The sequence below is a fragment of the Silurus aristotelis genome, assembly GCF_946808225.1.
Source record: "Silurus aristotelis genome assembly, chromosome: 16".
Classification (NCBI taxonomy): domain Eukaryota; kingdom Metazoa; phylum Chordata; class Actinopteri; order Siluriformes; family Siluridae; genus Silurus; species Silurus aristotelis.
This window is the reverse complement of record NC_139589.1, coordinates 19,881,391-19,902,561: the sequence shown is the minus strand read 5'-3', so window position 1 is coordinate 19,902,561 and position 21,171 is coordinate 19,881,391. Positions and strand designations below refer to the sequence as shown.

Genomic DNA, 21,171 nt, shown 5'->3' with positions numbered 1-21,171 from the left:
ATACTACTAATAATAGTAAAACTATTAATACTAATACTATTATCTTATAATAAGAAAAATAACGAAGATGTTTATTATTATTATTATTATTATTATTATTATTACTACTACTGTTCATTTTCAGCAAATGTTCCATTTAACAGAAATTCATTATTGTGCATAGTTTGTTTATTTTTCTATATTTTATTTACAATACAACTGTTATTTCTTGCCCATATTAAAACGCACTTGATTTCTCACCTCTTGACGACATATGATCACGATGAAGACCACACCCAATAAGATGCCGAGTCCAATAATGATGAAGGGCACGTTAATTACAACATTGGCCTGGGTGACCACACCTTGGAGCTTTTTGGCTGATTCCTCATCGATTAGGACACTCTGATAAGTGCAAAGAAGAGAAAAAAGTTAGGGTCATGACTCTGAAGTAAAGGCTTCCATCCAAAAACAGACTGAAGTCACAACTTGGAATTGCTTGCACAAGAAAAAAATATCCATTCATTCATGGACAATGTGAAATTTTGATTCCAAACATGTAGTGTATCTGATCTGAAAGGTGTGACTCAGTTCTAACACACACTCTGAACTTAAATGTACATTGTACATGCTGGATTTATGTGATTTCTTTGTTGTATTCTCTTTTTTTTTATTTTTTTATTTCTCAAGTAATTTCCAAAGTTTTTAAAGAAAAGGCTCTTTATACTGACGGATCATATTCTTATATATTGATATTTTGCCAGATGAAATGTATTTAATTAGAAAATGGACATACAAATTAAAACTATAAGAAAGGGAATGAACATTTATACAGTATAATAAACAGATTAACGAATGGCTAGAATAGAATATAGTACAACTCCAATGTGCACTAGTCCTTTGTAGAAGCCGCTCTGAATTTGTTGAATACACAATACGTCATTTTAACCTTTATGCTATTTGGCAGTACAGGTCCTGTGACCTTGCGGGGTCCGAAATGGCTGTAAGAACCCACTCTATTATCTCTGAAATACTGTAGACAGGAAGTGATGCTAGGAAGCAAGGACTTGCTGTATCAATCTAAGACAGCTGCCTGTGCGACTGACGGTATGTAAAACAATTAACAAAACACAGGATGAAGGACACATATCCTTGAACCCAGTACATAAACACAACAGGTTTATTGAACACTTCCTGTTCAGAGAATTCTAGAAGAGACATGCACGCTTTCAGATTAATCCTATATTTGATAGTTTAGGTTTAACAAAATGAAATAAAGCAAGGTACCATAAGGTATTCTGTTGTGATTAGGCACTGTTCCAAATACTTAAACAAGATTGCTAGATATATTGAGCCTTACGCTACTAGCTAGCAAACTAACTTCTACTATACAATCATTCTATGCCACCCTGACTTTCAGGTTTGGAAGACGACACCAAATGAATCTGTCAAACAAATGCACTTTATGAATATTTCACACTGACCAATGAAAATATACACATTTACGAACCATTCACTCGCTTGTACTGTGCCTCAGGACATAAAAAAAACTGATCTCTGTTCACACATCACATTGTTTTTGTTCATTCAGAAACTCCCTTATGAATAATTTAGATAACATTTAAACACTCCAAGAAAACAGAATTCATTGTTGTTTCTAAAGTTCAATATTAAACTACAATATAATTTCCTCTGTTTAAAGCAATATGTGTACATTTGTTTCTGAGTAATGCTTTTAAGTCACTTCTAAAGTTTGAATAAACATACTAATCTCTGACCAAGTGCTAAAATATAAACAGTTCTTAATAATGGCAGCTGATATTTTCACAGACAAATGAGTGTGGAAAAAAAAACACAGCGTACATAAGAACAAGAGAACGTTGTAGAACTAAATAAACAATTCGGTTGAGTACATAAGCAGCTGTTTAGACTGGACCATGATTGTTTCCAAAATTAATGAAGCCTTCACCATTTGTGAAATGCATTTACGGCTTATCAAAAGAGTCGGCCGACAGTGTTTGGCCAACACAGGACATTTACATCATGTTTCACTATTGTTCCGTGTTGTTTTCATGGTTACATTTTTTATCTTGAACAAACAGAAGTGCATAATTCTATAAGAAAATTCAACCAGAAAAAAAAAACAATCCCCAAAGATTTATCTTATGTAGGTGCATATTTCCTGATTTTGATAAGCCATTGTACTACATTTATAATCATTTATAATCAATCACAGTTTTGTTATCAGACCTCTACAAAGAAAAAAGAGCCCAGAAAGAAATCCATTAAAGGAACTAGATTTTATATTACTAGATATTCACTTTATCTCATACACTGTATAACTTACACCGATCGGGCGTAACATTATGACCACCTTCCTAATATTTAGTTGGTCCCCCTTTTGCTGCCCAAACAGTTCTGACATGTCGAGCATTAACATGCTGGATCGGAACAATTAGCCTCGGCAGCCCGTGACCCTGTTGCCGGTTCACCAATGTTCCTTCCTTGGACCATTTGTGATAGATACTGACCACTGCAGACCAGGAACATCCCACAAGAGCTGCAGTTTTGGAGAAAAAAACTTGTTCACTTGCTCCCTAATATATCCCACCCACTTACAGGTGCCATGATGAGGAAATAATCAGTTATTACTTCACCGATCATAATAATATGCCTGGTCGGTGTATATAAATGACAAAATATGACAAAAAAGTTACCGGACACCTAATCATCACAACCATGTGTGAATTTTAGACTTTACTAGATTTATGTGGTTATAGCTATTTTACATTTTGGATTGTGGCTATAAATATTTGAGTTAATTCCACTACAAGAGCATTAGCAAAGTCAGGCACTGAGTATAGGTGGTGCAGTCAGTGTTTTAAATTATCCCAAAGGTGTTTAGTAGGGTTGAGGTCAGAGCTCTATAGCAGGACACTCAAGATGTTCCACACCACCCTTTTCAAACCATGTTTTCACAAAAGCTACTTTGTGCCCAGGAGGGGGGTTTGTCACAGTCAAACAGGTTTGAGCCCTTTAGTTCCACTGAAGAGTTTCAAATGCTACAACATACAAGGACATCCTGCATAGTTGTGTGCTTCTAGCCATTTTTCGAGCCATATGTGGTTCTTTCCCAAACTGTAATGTCAACGATGGAAGCACACAGTTGCATTTGGATGCTGAAACATTCGATTTTTCCTTCACTTAAACAAGGGGATCCAAACCCGTTCCAGTAAAACAATAACCTTGTGCACGAAGCAAATGCCATAAACATATGGTGTACATGTCTTGGAGCAGAAGATCTTAAGCAGCCTGCTTGAAACTCAACCCTAATAAACACCACCTGGATGAATTGGAATGCTGACTGCACCCCAGGCTTCCTCACCCTACATCAGTATAAGACTTTACTAACGACTGAGTGAGTAAATTAACACATATAGATAAGCACACTCCAAAATCAAGGGATCAACTTCCCAGAAGAATGGAGGTTATTCTAACTGCAAATGGGGACTGAATGTGGAATGGGGTGTTCAAAACGCACATAAAAACTCTTATGGTCAGGAGTCTACAAACCATATAATGTACCTTCGGCCAAACACAATCTAATTGAATTGCTGAAATAATGATTTGGTTCAAAAAAACAATCACTGAGTAACTGCTAAACATAACTCAGTTATAAAAAGGTACATATGGTTTATAAAAGATATAGAAAATCTGAAAGTTTTACCTCATTAATGTACATCACTGGATAGACCAAAGTTCTGACATCACCAGTTTGGCTGTAAGGAGAAGAAAAATATGTCATTTTTATTCAAAGTATATCGATTGTGCATGAAGTACACCAGAGATAAGATCTTTTGTTTACAGTGCTATTTATAGTGCTACAGTTTAACTCCCAAGTCGATGAGCCAAAGTCAAGTCCCATGGCAAGTCAAACATGAGATACAGGCAAGTGTACTATCAGAGCTTTTAATCTAGAAAACAAAATTTGCATAAAAATATGACAGGAGACGGTGGAAAATATGCTTTCTTTTTTTTCTAGCAAGTTAAAGCAGTTTAAATCTTTGTGACGCTCGAAAGATTGTGCCAGAATGCGATTTTATATATCGTTCATAGAATATTAGGGTGATATCGATCTCAATGATGTTGAACATGTTTTCCTCATGTGCATGTAGGAAAATGTGACCAGATGAATTAAAACTTAGGTGATTTAAACTGAAAGGATTTTAATAGAAATGGATTTGTTGGTGAGAAGGCATGGGACATGCATATTGCACATGGTGTGGTGGATGTGTGCTGCTGCATTCATTCATCCATCCATTCACCCATTTAATTATAAGATGCATTTCTTACATTCAGACCTCAGATCTACCTAAATTGCATTAATACACACAATGAATTTTGAGTTAAATGTCTCATTTGTGCACAATTCTGTCCCTGTACATAAGCACATTCTTTTGTGTAATATTGGGCCAGGTGAAGAGCATTATTTATGTATGGCATGTGGTAGATGCCCTTATCCAGAGCGACAAACAGAAAAGCTTTAAAACCTTTATCAATGAATACATCCTGATTTTGGTTCAGTTGGTCACGGACTAAGAATGAGATCAATTCATAAAGTTTAAAAAACCTTTTTTTTAAGTTCTAATTTGAGTGTTTCATTAAGAGTTAAATGTCCTTTTCAAGACTGCTCATGAGTTAGCTATGAAAGATCTCTAGGGGAAAGTCATTCCATCACCTACATGCCAGAACAGGGAAGAGTCTTGAAGCATGCCTTTCTAGTACACTGAGCGATTGGACATGAGGATTGAAGGGATCGTGTTGGATCGCGAGATTAAGATAACGCGGGTCGGTGTTGGTCTGTTTTTAGCTTTGTAAATAAGCATCAACTCTGAAGCGATCAGACACAGGAAGCCAGTAGATGGGAACGTCGCATTAGTGTGGTGTGGGAGATTTTCGGGGGCATCAGAATAAGTCATGCAGCTGCATTTTAGATCAGTTGAAGAGGTCGAATGTCGCTCAGAGGCAGCACGGAGTTGCAGTACCGCAGTCCTGAAATGTCATTCTGAAATTTCTGACTTTAAAATACGCAAAATGTGTTTTTTTTTTTTGGATGAAGCACATTAAAGGCTATTTTACAGATAAAATCATGAATGTACATGAATGGCACTGCACGACGTATCCTCTGTGTGCATGTGTATGTATGTGTGTGTGTGTGTGTGTGTGTGTGTGTGTGTGTGTGTGTGTGTGTGTGTGTTAAAAGCCAGCTCTAATCCATTTTTCATTATCAGCTTTTAATTATGGGTCGTTCTAAAGTGTATAGGCCACAAAAACAGTAACTCAAATTCACCTCAAGAACATTATCTCTACTCCTACATGTTTGGCCATGTGTCAAAAACTAGCTTTGACCACGATAAAATAAAGTTTTGTTAGTTACTTAGGAATGATGAAGGTCTGATTGTTTAGTTTTTGAAACCTTTTAAATTGTCTGTCTAAGCTGCAGAGTGTTTAATTATTTGGTTTAAGTCTTTGTGCTGACTATTATTACTATGCTACAATGTTTTTCACTTCACATATGTGCGTGCATATGTGCTATGGTTTACTTATGGTCATGACCTTTACAAGTCAAGGTAAACTAAAAGAACACCTGTGCTAAGGTCAAATGAGTGTGCGTTTGATCTCATGCTTTTTCATAGTAACTTAGGGTTTATATATAAGGTTTCTGTGTATCTTGCACTGCTTTACCCACCACACATCTTTGCACCATCCATAACTATGATTATCATTTGCACTATTGTATATATCACCGATATTTATTCGCTATATACTTCATCATACATACATTTATACTTGTACATAACTATATCATGTCATTTCTTTTCACAGTTATACTGCATATTACTATATGTATATCCTTATTTATATACACCATATATTATACCCTACTGCACCTTCTGTACATTAATCACACTCATCCCTGGACATATGGGCCTCATACCCTACTTATCTTACTGTTATTTATTGTAAATAGGCCACTTATGCACTTCTGGTTAAATGCTAAATGCATTTCATTGGCTCTGTACATGTACCTTATCCAATGTCAATAATGCTAAATCTAATCCAATCTAATCTAAACGATATATTCTTATATTCGTGTTTTTATTGTTCAGTCTTCTATTTTGTGATTAATTGATTAAATTGAGCACAATGAAAAAAAAAAATTTACTTAATGGAGGAAAGAAAATGCTATTTACCTAAAATAAATCATTAAAATGAACTGAAGTATAAAACAAAATGCAAAAAGTATAAAAAAAACACACATTTGTTACCTTGAGACCATAAAATAAACTAACATTAGTTTAATATACTGCAGACATGTTGATTAGTTCGTCATAAAACTGCTCAACATCAGTTTGTCATAATTTTACAGTGTGGCTTTGAACTCCAGTAACTGGTTGATAAAATATAATAGCACTTGATGCAACACATTCTGTGTTTTATGATGAATTCCAAATCAACAGCAATTCACTGAAGCGTTCTTCTGCTTATAACGCTAATGTGAATGCCAATAACAATTTTCAACTGCTTATAGGTGCAATTGAAAAAGCATTGTGAGGGACGAGTTCAATTACTCAAACGTTTTGCTGTCTCACCCCCTTTCTCTCAAAAAACAAACAAAAAAAATTGTCATCATGTTACTGAGAAACAAAAAGACGATGTGTGAAAGTTAAAGAGTAGAAGAACCCAAGTGTCCTGAAGACTTTCCTATGTCCAAAACGTACTAACAATCATGACAAATTAACCATGAACACTAAATTATCATGTAAACAACTTGTTAAAAAAAAATGTTAACAAAGAAAAATCTACAATTCTTTTTTATTTACAAGTTCATTATTAGGCTTAGATTACAAATTCTGCCATGTGTAGGAGCTGTTACTTTAGAGATGATACTGTATGAGAATATGCACATTAATATAAACCTGTTATCTTTAACTACTGTTATATAAACTATATAAATCAATTATTCCAGACAAAACTGCACTGAGGTAAACATGTATTTACTACATTATCATCATCATCATTGTATTTATACCCTATAACTTGAATTTCAGTATAAAATACTTAAATAACTCTACAAATAATAACTAACATTTGGTTCACTAAGCTTGGTATGTAGTTATAAATTTGCAGGTACATGAACCTCCAGCCATTTGTGTTTAGGATGCTGCTGATCTATTCTAAGAGTTAAATACAACATTCTGGGCTATTTTTAATCCTTGTTTGTGGTTAAAACTCTCTTCGCCGCATTGTTTTCAACAACACGCTGAGCTCTTAATCCTTCGGGAGTTTCCTTTCTATGAATACACTTTGGAGGTGGGGGGGCTTGGGGGGGGGGGAAGAAACCGTCTGAAGTGAAATCAAACATGATCTCATACTCATACATATGTTCGTGTGGAGAGCTATACGTTGCAATATTGTTATGCAGGATATGATCGGCCCACTTCCTACGCTCTGTTCATACTTCCGCTCGTTTGTTGCTTCGAGCTTATGTTTATGTTAGGGCACGCCTATATTCTCTTTCTCACTCCCTCTTACCCCCACACACCTATACAAACATTGTCTCCCACCACATGTGCACACACACATTCCATTACATTAATACACCTGGCCTTACATATATACAACACTGACTTCCTGCCTTTAAAAAAATGGACACGGATATACTGCATTTTGATGCAATCATCTGAAATATTCCTCGACTCTAAATTCTGAAGTCACCCGGAATACAGCCACACAAATATGCTGAAAAAAGAATACTTGAAGTAATAAGAAAATATAGACGATAATTTATGCGGTTTTGCAACAGTTGTCCTTGCGAGTTACCTCATAAATAACTTTCTATCTAATTATTTATGCATATGAAAAGCCTCCTATTCTACTTTCCATAGTGGAGTTTATTCTTATTAAAGAATACTTAACAAAATGAACAGTCTGATTTTATAGCCTTCCTTTATAGCCTTACTTTAAAGAGGCTCTGGAGAAATGCTGACGTGGCCCAGACAGAATTTGAGTTTGACACATCTGATATGACAAGTAAATATTAGAGATGGAACCGATCCCAAAAAAAAGGTAGATCAGATATCAAATGCTGGGAAGAACTGCAAAGACTGGAGCTGTAATGTTTTTAAATAACTGAAAAGATTTTTTATATAAAACTGCTTTTGAATATGTATAAGTAAAGTTAAATATTAATTACAGTTACAATGTAAGGGATTTTTGTGCTTCAGTTAAGAAAACTGCAAAAAAAAAAAAAATTAATGCTTTTTGATTTGTATTTGATTTTTTTTTTTTGGACTAAACACAAAGAAATTGAAAACGTGTCTGCTATTCTGTCATTTCTATAGTCTACTACGAACTACAAGGCTGAAAAATAAATCTCTGTTCTCAGATTAGGACCTATGCGAAACTAATTTACCTCACATTTAGCAAACCTCATTTAACTCAGCATACAAACTTAAAGTTCCCACTGTTTTTTTTCTTTCTGACTTGGTAAAGGCTGATAAAATCATGTTAGTGTTATCCATTCGACTGTGTAGAAAGCATATGAAAATCGGTAATTGTTATTTGAATCGTTATTACCGGCTCGTAATTCAGTGAATTGGTCTGGATGTTTTATTAGAGCTGGTCATGTGAAATCGTTCTGCCTTTAAACCCTGATTTATCACAGTAATGGTTGGTTCCTAGCAGCTGCTCTCATTGCGTGCTAATTGCACATTTCTGGCATGTCGGAATCCAGCGTGGAAAATGACCTTCGGCTTCTTAGACACCCAAATAAAACACTGTGGCATTGCTATATGGAAGTTTGTGGTGATTGGAGGCTAGTCAGCACTGTGACACATTTCAAAAATGGGTTTGACTGGCGAATTGGAAACATGGAATTTCTTTAGACAATGAAGCTTTTACACAAGGATGCAAAATTGCTTGGCTTATTTATTTATTTATAGTATGTGTGTATGTATGTATGTATGTATGTGTATATATATATATATATATATATATATATATATATATATATATATATATATATACACACACACATATACACACATATACACACACATATACACACACACACACACACACACACACACACACACTGCAATAAAAAATTCTCCACACTCACCTGAAAGCTGAAAGCTTCTCAATATACACGTTCACCTGAAGACGTTTTGCTGCTTGCACAACAATTCCCGTGAGCTTTGGAAAGAAAATGGAAACAATATAAGACAGTCAGAAAGACAGAGAGATGGATAGAAGGAAAGGGAAATTTCATTGCTACTGCATCCAAAGTCATCCTTGTGTGCCTTTGTGGAGAAGCTTGGGGAGGAACTGCATTTGGCTGGAAAAGTCAGGATTCACAATATATTTGTCCATATAGTATTGATTGACAGACAGACAGACAGACAGACAGACAGACAGACAGACAGACAGACAGACAGACAGACAGAGAATACAGCATAAAGGCCTCTATAACTCAAAGCTGATGTTAGAGGCTCAAATAAACTTTCTTTACTTTCATCAACTGCCTTTTTCTTTTGGTCCACTTTTTTACTTTTGTATTATTATAAATATCTACTAGTCAAGTGTAAATTAGACATTATATCAACTGTTATTACTACCATGTGGATAAATTACTATAGGAATGATAAGTATATTGTAAGAAACACTCAAATATTTTGCAATTACATTTTTCACAGACCACACACACATTTGGTTATAAAGCATATAGATTTCATTATTGATTTTAAATTTGAGATTACATGAAGCATACATCATACCAGCCCCTGTGACTTAGCTGTTGCTACAGAAATGATAACGCATGAACACAAAGCTGTAATTTTCCTTCCCGCCAGAACTACTATCTGCAGTCTACAATTTTATAAATGCTTTTATATGATACCGAATGTTTGTTAGTCATTATGCCACATCACATACTTTGTTTTTAGAACACTGTTAATGTTTAACTATTAAACATAACTAAGGAAGCTTCAGTTATTAGTGCACCTGATTGCGTTTGCTTTTCACCTCGAGTTCTGTCCAGAGAGGAAAGTCACCTGCCAACGGTTATGTTCACAATGCCAGAAAACTCCAAATATACCGTATATCATTCAAAATAGCATTCGATTAATGTCAGTCCAAATACAGTATATTCACATTGAAATGGCAAAGCAAATTTGTCATACAAAATTGCCAGCACTGATTTATAGTGTGTACACAAAAAAATAAAAAAAATAAAAACATGTCATGACACTGATCACTGTGTCAGAGTGCTGATAAGATTGAATAAAACAGTAATCAGCTTATTGAACTCAAATCTCAAGTCACAATAAGCCGGTTCCTGGAATAATACTAATATTAAAAACAATGCAATTTTGAGGGCAAAGTGTCTTTACATTACACCACAGCGAAATTCTTACTTCACATATCTTAGGGATGCCAGAAAGCTGTGTTGAAAGCACAGGGTCAGCCATGATACAGTGCCCCTGAAGCATAGAGTGTTAAGGGCCTTGTCTAAGAGCCCAAGAATGGAAGTTTGACGATACTGTGGCTTGAATCGATAATCTTTAAATCAGTAACCCAGAGCCTTAACCACTGAGCTAATACCTTTTTCTTTTTCAGGTGCTCCCGTTAGGGGTCGCCACAGCGGATCATCCGTCTCCATACCCCCCTGTCCTCTACATCTGCCTCTTTCAAGCCAACTACCTGCATGTCTTCCCTCACCACATCCATAAACCTCCTCCTTGGTCTTCCTCTTTTCCTCGTTCCTGGTGGCTCCATCCTCAGCATTCTCCTACCGATATACCCCATGTCCCTCCTCTGCACATGTCCAAACCATCTCAATCGTGCCTCTCTCGCTTTGTCTCCAAAACATCCTACATGCCCTGTCCCTCTAATAAACTTGTTTCTAGTCCTGTCCGTCGTTGACACTCCCAATGAAAATCTCAGCATCTTCAACTATGCCACCTCCGGCTCCACCCACTGTCTTCTACTCAATGCCACTGTCTCTAAACTAACCACTGAGTTACCACTTCCCCTAATGTATTGCTAAAATTTGAGTATAATAATGATACTGATTAATTACTGATGATACCAGACCAGCACATTCAAATAGAAAGGAGAGAAATATGACAATGTATTGTGGGGGTCTCCAACCTTTTGTACACCAAGGATCAGTTTTGTTTTAAAAATATTCTCACGGGCCGGGTGGTGGGGTGTGTGTCTGGGGGTAGTGTGTCTGCAAGTTTTTATCCACTCATAAACTTAAAGGAACGGCTGATTTTGCAAAATGTAATCAAATAAAAAGACATTTGACTTTGAGATGTAGTACAGTTAAAGTTTTCTCAAATGGAAATACTTCAGTAAAGCACAGAGACTAAGAAGAAAAAAATAGTCCAGAGATTTTAAATTTCCCGAATGCTGTGAAAACATCGCCCTCTAGTGGTAAAAAAATTGTTGCACATTGTCTAACGGTAGAAGATGAGTAATGATACAAAGAGCATTCTTAGGCCCTGATTTACTCAAATCCAGAATGAAAAAACAAAACGTTTTTGTCTGATGTGATGAACCACATGAGAGAGACCACGAGAGAGGTTTGAATTGGGACACCTCCATGGCAGCCACATGCAAGATTGCAAACCGGAGTGACTAAAATCATTTCTATTCTACAGCTTTTCACAACAGTCTTTTTTAAAAAGAACAAATGAAGGATGAATGTTTTGCATTCAAGATCCTTTAGCTGAGTTCAAGTATAAAACATGTTCCAAATGCAGGGGTGGCAAAATGATAAAAAAATATACTTCATATTAACAAAGATCATAAAGCTAATAAATAAATAAATAAATAAATCTACATACTGGATTGATGTCGATGGCCGTCTGATGCTCGTCCTTAGTGGGCCGCATCCCAAATATATCATCAGCAAACTTCTCATCAGCCTGATAGAAGTGAGGAGAGGACATGATGATTGGAGCTCCTGTGGGGAAAAAAGAGAAAGATAAATACAGGCAGCTGGAATAAACAATCAACGAGTGAGAGCCAGAAATGTCCTACATTTAATGTCTGATATTTGTCAAATCAAATGGCGTTAACCTTCAGTATCCATGTTATGTAAATACATTTTTTCAGGGCATCGAAATTATGTCTGCCCCATGTCTCTATCGCCTAAGTAAAAAAAAAAAAAAAGTACTCATTAATTCAATTAATTAATAAAAAAAAGACAAATTTGAACTTAAACCAAGTTCAAATTCAAATGTGTCTTTTTTAAGTTAATTAATTAAATTAATTAAGGTGTCAAATTAATTAACACCTTAATTTTAGCAATATAATAAATAAATATTAGGATATCTCTCTCACACACCTTGTTTGCAAACGCTGACGTTCAGCAGCCCTGAGCTGAGGCAGTTTCCTCCCACGCAGAACCCTGCGTTATCCGGGTTAACTGTTGTATTCGCAAAAACTGTGCTGGGAGGGACGAAACGGTAAGCGGGAACTCCCATGACGCTCAGCTCTGATTCAAAAGTGGCATAGATTGACCTGAAAACCAACATAGCTCACCGTGTTATAATACACTGGAGGGGTTTATAATGAACGATTGTTGCTCTTTTAAGAATTTCTATTTATACTCTTTTAACTTCTTAGACAAAAATTATTTGTCTAATAAATAAATAATATCTATATATAAATATAAATAATTATGCAATATAGAAAAACCAAGACATGCTTTATAGACATGGTGAGCAAATCTACACAAATATAGATTTTGCTTTATCATCTTTCTAAAGAACACAAACTGGCTCAAGCGTTCACCTGAACGGATTTTAAATTTTTGAGCAAAGGACTTGATAGTTTGCCTAATAATGAGCAGCTAACAAAGGAAACAATCAGTCATTTTTGAGACATCAAGCTAACGAGAAAACGTTGTTTGAGGGGGCATAAATTTAAAAATCATTCATTAAAATTTTACATTTTTTAAAGGAAATTTGGAAAGCAGAAATACTTTGTTGTTGTGCAAAGTACAAGATGCAATTCTCCTCAATAAGATGAGTATTTTGATATGCCACATGTCCACGTTCACCGGAATTCTCTGCAGGGGTGGGGCTAATGTCATCACGTGACTTCACGTGACATCACTACACCAGCAATCAATTCTCCCCACTGTGTTGCTGGAATTTTTGCGTTTTCACCAATTTCATTGTTTAATGCTCACGTAATGTTATGCGCCATCAATACGGTACTCCGTGGGCCACACTTTTAACTGCGGTGAGCATTAAAACTACCACTCATTCTTAAGACATTGAGCTTACAATAATCTGTTGTTGGAGGGGACATGAAAATGAAACCCATAATAATAATTGTATTTTCTACAGTGTCAATCAAACAAACTTTTAAAAAATCCGGTGGCACATTTCAAGCAACACGTAAACGCGATATTTGTTCATGTCATTATCAACGCCTGTGTTATATAATGTTAAGAATATACAACAGCTATTTACTGACTTGATCCTTCATCTCACGTGATCTTATGAAGTTATAAATATGACGTTTTTTAATACACACACAATATAAAAAGCACAATGTTTCTGTGATTTTTTGTGTATGGAGATTTGAAGACTCAAATGAGTTTTGATGTAAACTGCACTAAAGACATGATCAAGTCTTTACCTGCAGAGGTCTGACGAAAAAATGTACAGCTTCTCTGTCTTGGCGATGATCGGATGAAAGGTTGCTCCATTGGTTCCATTGATCATGTTGCACTGATCTGTGGTCCACCAATCAAGAGAACTGCAAACAGAGGACACGCAAAAACAACAGATAAAATAATGAATGCTTTGAAAACACTCAAGTTGCATTGTATTGTAATTAATTGACTAAGAATGAGCGAAAAAAAAAAAAAAACTTGGCTTCAGATCAATAAAATCGTGGTTTCTCCATTTACTTGCTGTTGTAGACAGGTTTACCTCTGGCCTCTCCATAGATCCACTCGAGCAAAGTCCTGATAGTTCTGCTTGCCGGTGTAAAACACATACTCGCCGTCATCTGTGCCGTTCATCTGAAGCCAAATACATCAAATACAATGCAGTTTATAGTGTTGAAACAGTCAGTCGGCATAAAAAACATCTTACACGTTGCTAGCCAAGTGTGATTTCTTCACACGGTGAATGTCAGGCTTTGATCAAGTTTTTAGGCAGTTACATGGCATTTTTAATCTTCCAATAATCAAGCAGTTTTCCCTTTTTACCACAGATTGTGTGGTAAATACATATTTCAGCGGAATGCCATGGACAGTCTGAATACTCGATTCTGATTGGTTGGAAGGTACTTCATCATTCAACGGTTCTAAATTACCGTTATGCTTATAAATATAGTAACCATAGTACCCTATAGATATATATACATACAGAGTGAGACAGCTATTTCAGGCATTTCCTAATTACCATATTGACCTAAATGGAACTCGGTTATTCGCCTCCGTTTCAAACATAAAAATCCTAAAATGCACACCGAGCCGTGGATTATCCCATATGTATCACATGAGCAAAAGTGTTGTTATAATGAATACTGGGACAGCTGCGATGTGGCTGTAGGTATGACCCTGTGTTTTTCTTTTTAAAGGTGCTTCCGGGTTCGACTGTATAAAAAGTATAGTTTGTCTGCTGATGATGATGTTGTACTGTAGTATTTGCTTCAAGCTACAGTACAGACCAAAAGTTTGGACACACCTTCTCATTCAAAGAGTTTTCTTTATTTTCATGACTATGAAAATTGTAGAGTCACACTGAAGGCATCAAGGGCTATTTGACCAAGAAGGAGAGTGATGGGGTGCTGCACCAGATGACCTGGCCTCCACAGTCACCCGGACCTGAACCCAATCGAGATGGTTTAGGGGTGAGCTAGACCGCAGAGTGAAGGCAAAAGGGCCAACAAGTGCCAAGCATCTCTCGGGGAACTCCTTTAAGACTGTTGGAAGACCATTTCAGGTGACTACCTCTTGAAGATCATCAAGAGAATGCCAAGAGTGTGCAAAGCAGTAATCAAAGCAAAAGGTGGCTACTTTGAAGAACCTACAATATGACATTTTTCAGTTGTTTCACACTTTTTTGTTATGTATATAATTCCATATATAATTCCACATGTGTTAATTCATAGTTTTGATGCCTTCAGTGTGAATCTACAATTTTCATAGTCATGAAAATAAAGAAAACTCTTTAAATAAGAAGGTGTGTCCAAACTTTTGGTCTGTACTGTATTGTAGGATGTTGAATTTTATGTGGTAAATACGAACCGAGTCAATCGTCTCAGCGCAGTTAAAGGGAACACAGAGATTCTTAAAATGCTGCTGTAATATAGTCATATAGTCAAATAGTTATACAAACTGTTGTGTATAACTATAAAGTCATAATTGAATAACTATGAAAAACATTTTAGATAAATATTGGAATTCAAGTAATATTGTAGACTTATGTTTATTTAATTCCACACATAATCCATAAGTCAATCTCTGACATATTTTCCATATTTAGACACTGTGACCTTCAAAATACTCAAATAGCACTTTTTAATGATCACTCACATCAAGTATTGCAGTAGGCTGCAAATATTCTGTAAATATTTTTGTCACATGACATTCTTCATGATTTTATGGTTAATTCTTGATATATATATACACTAAATGAAGGGGTCAAATCAACCTTTTGATAATATTCTGTAAAAAGGAAGTCTGTTATACTTTTATCCTTACAGACAATCACTAATACGATTAAAAATAAAAACTCTCATAATGCAGTCAGAAATTACTGATGGTTTATTCATCAACAGTTTATCACGTTACCTTGTAAAACAGGCCGAAGTTGGGGTCCAGAGAAGGTAAGAATTTCTTAAGCAGTTTCAGTAACGGGTCCTCGTAGCCCCAAAGCAGCTCTCCAACTTTCCGCGTCCCAAAAAGCCCCTCACCTTCACTTATCATCAAATCTGAGATTATACGCTCTAACAAGGTACCTTGAAACCTCTCCATTAGTGTCTGGAAGGAAATTCAACTCATGAAATACACAGCAGCTGTAGTTTAAAACGAACCGAGACCCCTGAACAAGCCAATAAATAATGGAGATATGGGGCACAACGTCAATATGAGGATATTTAAATCTGCACTACTATGCAATTTATTCGGTGCACCATTACACATTTACACAACTATCCAGCCAAACACAGCAAATTTCTGAGTTAAAATGGAGCTCAAAAAATAGTTATTACATATACCATCATCATCATCATATTATAACGCATTATCAGCAGATGACTGGGCGTGAACTAGGCGGCATTTTGAAGACAGCCAGGGTCTCACCATTGCTGGGATGTTGGCAGTCCTGATTATGTCATCTTCAGATCCTCGTGACATGTTGGGCTCAAAAACGTATGTTTTTGGGTTCACAGCAGCCACTTTGGTCCCATTGTCCATAAAGTTTATGCCCTCCATAGGTCGATACTCTCTTGAGGGGAAAAAATAAAACATGAAAAAAGAGAAGTCAAAACAACAACATAGCACACATTAAGCTTGAATCCAACTTCAACAATATAGTATGAGATTCTGTGTGGATGCCTTTAATCTTATCTATGATAGTGATTTTCCTGAGACTTAAAACTAATGTTACTACAGCAGTTGTGAAACCACAAAATGAAACTTGTGAAAAATGTTGCACATGCAGCTCTGAGCGCCAGCTAGTCTATAAAGCAGCTTGAATTTGGCTTTTGCTTCTCTTTCAGTTTTGACCATAGAAAGTAAGAGAATATCATATGATTTGAGGATTGTGTGTCATGTGACACTTCCACATATTTAACATTTGAAACCTAAACAACAAATTGAATCTTATCTAAGAATGTATCTTCAATTAGAAATCTAGACTGATAAATTGATTACCAACAAATGACAGAAATATCAGGTTTTAATGAATCTGTGTTTAACATCCAATGTTCATTTTCTTTTTTTGTGCTTCGTGCATCAGGCCATATAACCAGCTTTTATCACATTTCTATAGAGCTAAAGCTCTGTCCTTTGGATCAGTTTATCAGGTAACATTTACAAAAAAAATGCTGCCTGCTCCCCAAAATTGACGTTTGGTCGATTCAGGTTTGAACTGTTTTCTGCCTAAAATCAAACCCAGACTCAAACTGGTTATTATAGTTCACACCCGAGTGCATTTGCTCTGAGCATTGAGCTGATAAACAGCCTGCACCAAAGAGGAACCAGGGTTTGATTTAAATGGACCAAACACTTTCACATGAACTCGTGAACACAGCCTTGAACACGTGTTAGAAATGATCTACAAATTAAGCTTTGTGTCCAAAGTCACTTTCCAGTAGTCACATTTAATTACAAGAAATTACTGTTGAAGTGAAGCAGGTTACTACTATTTTTTCCTAAATGCCTCATAAGAACATGGAATCCTGTTTGAAAATGTAGAGACAAGCCAGAAAACACACAAGCGGCGAATTAAAAAAGGTCATAAAAGGGAAATATACAATATATTAAAAGACTTAGGGGCCTTAGTTTTTTTGCATGTCAAGACAAGTACATACAAAGTAAATACATTTTATATTTATACCAGTTTCTAATGTTAAATAATTTAACTTAATATAATATAATAAGGGGGAGTGGTGGCTCCAGCGGTTAAGGCGCTGGGTTACCGATCGGAAGGTCGGGGGTTCAAGCCCCGGTATCGCCAAGCTGCCACTCTTGGGCCCTTGAGCAAGGGCCTTAACCCTCTATGCTCCAGGGGACCCTTACAAGAAAAAAAAATCAAGGACCGTGACGTCGGAGCGACGTGGGGCCGCCTTCCCGTGGGCTCACCACCTGCAGGAGGGACCGGTGCTGAGAGGATTGGGCAGCAGTCGAAAGCGGGGGACTTGACAGCTCGATCCCTGGACACGGAAAAGTGTCTGGGGAACCTGCTTAGACTGCTGCCCCCGCGACCCGAATTACGGATAAGCGGGAGAAGATGAAATGATGAAGAAAATGAAAATAATATAATAATCTTTATGGTGTAACATGTAAAGGATCATAATGCATTACATAATTTTACTGCATAATGTAGAAGCGAATAACCACCCAATGCATCAATACTCTCCAGCCAATCAGAATCGAGTGTTTAAACAGAAACACACCGATTTTCAAATCTAAAGCAATAAACACTGCTGCCACGTGTAAAGCTGCATGTCAAACACTAATGTAAGTCACTCTTACTGTGTCATTTACTGCACTGTTGTAAAACATTTAGTGAGAATGCAAGCTTTTAGTGAGACTTTATATATCACGTGCAACACTTGTGACCGCTCACTACCTGTACGTGTATGGGCCGAGCTCAACTACTGCGGGTCTCTCTCCGGATAGCACTTCCTTAGGATTGGTGAGATTGAAGAAGTAAAACTGCATGTAGACAGGTGGTGGTGGATCCTGCCATGCAGCAAAAGCCTCTGTACCATTTTCCAGCACCACTTCCTGCAGGTAAAAGGTCAACAAACAGTTTTGCATGTGATACATGCTAAGGGATGTAATGATTAGTCAGCAGAGAAAGTTCGAAGCGTCAGCAAACAGACACTGACCTAAACACCAAATAATATCATGTATCTCTCATTCATAATGTCAGTGTATTCAAATGTCATCTTTGTACCCGGTGTTCTTCATTGTATGTGTAATAATGAGCAAGAAGTGAGTCAGCGATTTATATGCAATATAATAGAGAGAAGTGTAGAACAGAGAAGTAAAAATAATGGATTTCACACCCTATGTGGTGTAATAAATTACTTTCATTCTATATACCAGTTCCCTTAATTCAAACAACAGCACATGACTAACTCATGGTGGGGTTTATAGGTTTAAACCCAATTTTCTTCACCAATGAATAAATCAACACTGGTTCATTGGATCATTTGCCTGTTTCGCAAAAATTGGTTAGATTTTATTCTTATAATTTGCTATGAAAACCAGAGCTATAGAATCTTGCAGGATGAAGTATTTTTTAGTGGTGGACTATAACAATGTATATGTTACTTTTTACTGAATCAAGTACATTATTTAAGTGTGTGTTTTTTATTGAGGTCGTTTCTTTTTACTCCAATACATTACAGTTTCTGTGGATTGAGGATTCCCTCAATGTAACAACTCAAAATTCTCCTTAAAAAGATATATTATGCAGGAGAATGGAACGATGAATTGCATTAATGATGCAATATAGTTCTCCGAGATTTACTTTTGATACTTGAACCAAATACTTGTACTCGTATTATTACTTAAGTAAAGATTTAAAAGATGTCCTTTTATTGAAGTAATATTTACTAATATTTACAAGGATTTTTTTTTTACGTTTACTCAAGCACAGGATTGATGTACTTCATCCAAGGCTAATATTTTTTAACTGTCCAATTTGGCAATCTGATAATAAGCTGTCTGTCTGCAGATCCTCCACCTGGCATTGGGGCAAAGTAAATTCTGCCCTCCTGAGTCTCCATCAATGTCAAGTCTAATCAAGTTAGGAAGCTTTTTGTCATTTCGCAGTACATAGTGAAATGAGACAACGTTTCTCCAGAACCCTGGTCCTACATAAAACAACATATCGCAACATCACGCCACACAACATAGAGCTACATCCAGAATACAGAGCTAAAGACTAAAGTGCAAGACAAAGACAATACAGAACAGTGAGGGACAAATACTCAAAACACTTACCAGTAAACCTACTATAAACAAGAGTGTATTCATAAGCATAAACAATTTTGTGCAAAAAACAGCAAGAGCAGCAATCAAGGGGTGTGTAAAACAGCATGTAAACAGTATATGATTATAAAACGGTCGGTGCTGAAAACATGAATTGGAATCAGTATTTGAGTTCAGGTTGTAGAGTTCAGTAACACACTGTTGAGTGGGTGTGTGTGAGAGTTTGCTACAGTTCAGTTCTGTGTGTTAAAGAGTCTGATGGCTTGAGGAAAAACTGTTCGGATGTGAGGCCAAAATGTTACCCTTATTCATCCTAGCAGAAACTAAGAAATCTGAAATAGATTCATAAGACATTGAGCAACCATGAATGAATCAGCCTCATGAGTAGGTCATGTGTTCAAATCCCACCCCCAAAAAAACCAAGTTGCCACTGCTGGGCCCTTATGCAAGGCCCCTAACCCTTAACTGCTCAGTTGTAATTTATACGTCACTCTGGATAAAAGCGTGCCAAATGCTATAAATGTAGATGTAAATGTAACCCTGGGTTGCATGCACGACAGACCCACTAGCTCCACCCTAATTTTTCTAGTCATATGATTATGGAAGGTTCCTATATACTCTGACATAAAGCTCATTTGCATAATTCATGCAAATATCTGCCATAGTGAGCCAATAAACGACGAGCTCTCAAAGGGACCGATATTTTCAAGACAGAAATATAAAAAAAACCGGAAAAACTACAATGAACCTGAGTTTTAGGTGCTGCAATTAAATAAATAACAATTCTTAAAGCCTGAAAGCCTGTTGAATTTAAACTACATTTATAATTCTAATAAAAAATCTAATAAATAAACAAACAAGCAAACAAATAAACAAACCTTGGGGGCGGGGGAGCTGGCACTACAAATTTGATATAATATCCTCTAGTGATTTGATCATCTGAATAAATCTGATCTGTGAGCTGTCAGTGGCAGACATGCATATTAAAAATGAAAGTATCTGTGTCCCACTTGTGAAACAGGGCGATATTTATTATTCGAACACGCGTGTTATTATTAAAATACAGTTGGCGTGCACCAATAAATGCATTTCAATCATGACTGTTTTTTATACAAATCGATCACGTGACACCACATATAACGTCAACCTAATCGCCGCAATTGATTAACCCACATAACAAGTTTGCTTTGATTTACTTACCCTTTTGATCCTGTTGTTTAGAAAATTTTGGAAAACCTGGGTCACAACCATCGCAATCCCCGCGATTAATATGAGTATAGAAAGCACCCCGGTGGTGTACGTGCAGCAGGACTTCATCATTATTATACACCTTGTTGACACCCGGGACGGTCAAACACCTCTCTCTGTTTGTATTCAGTTCCAACAAGGGCTGGGCACGGGCGTAATCTTTAGTGCGCATGCGCAGC

The 21,171-nt window shown here is 36.5% G+C and overlaps 1 protein-coding gene across 2 annotated transcripts in view; it reads right to left on the bottom strand.

Moving 5' to 3' along the window:
* scarb2c (scavenger receptor class B, member 2c) overlaps positions 1-21,171 on the bottom strand; it is a 24,830-nt gene extending 3,659 nt beyond the window's left edge. Inside the window, exons 1-11 of one of the 2 annotated variants that reach the window (XR_014537150.1) lie at positions 20,945-21,133; positions 18,372-18,529; positions 16,379-16,523; positions 15,869-16,057; positions 13,998-14,089; positions 13,702-13,821; positions 12,398-12,573; positions 11,895-12,013; positions 9,164-9,237; positions 3,707-3,758; positions 241-384 (exon numbers count right to left, since the gene is read on the bottom strand). Coding sequence is in view for 1 of the 2 variants with exons in the window: in XM_083564166.1 (XP_083420292.1) it covers positions 241-384; positions 3,707-3,758; positions 9,164-9,237; positions 11,895-12,013; positions 12,398-12,573; positions 13,702-13,821; positions 13,998-14,089; positions 15,869-16,057; positions 16,379-16,523; positions 18,372-18,529; positions 20,945-21,064 (1,389 nt within the window). In the remaining variant the exon portion in view is untranslated. Of the gene's footprint in view, positions 1-240; positions 385-3,706; positions 3,759-9,163; positions 9,238-11,894; positions 12,014-12,397; positions 12,574-13,701; positions 13,822-13,997; positions 14,090-15,868; positions 16,058-16,378; positions 16,524-18,371; positions 18,530-20,944 lie in introns of both variants that reach the window. The other variant, XM_083564166.1, reaches the window with a different exon arrangement.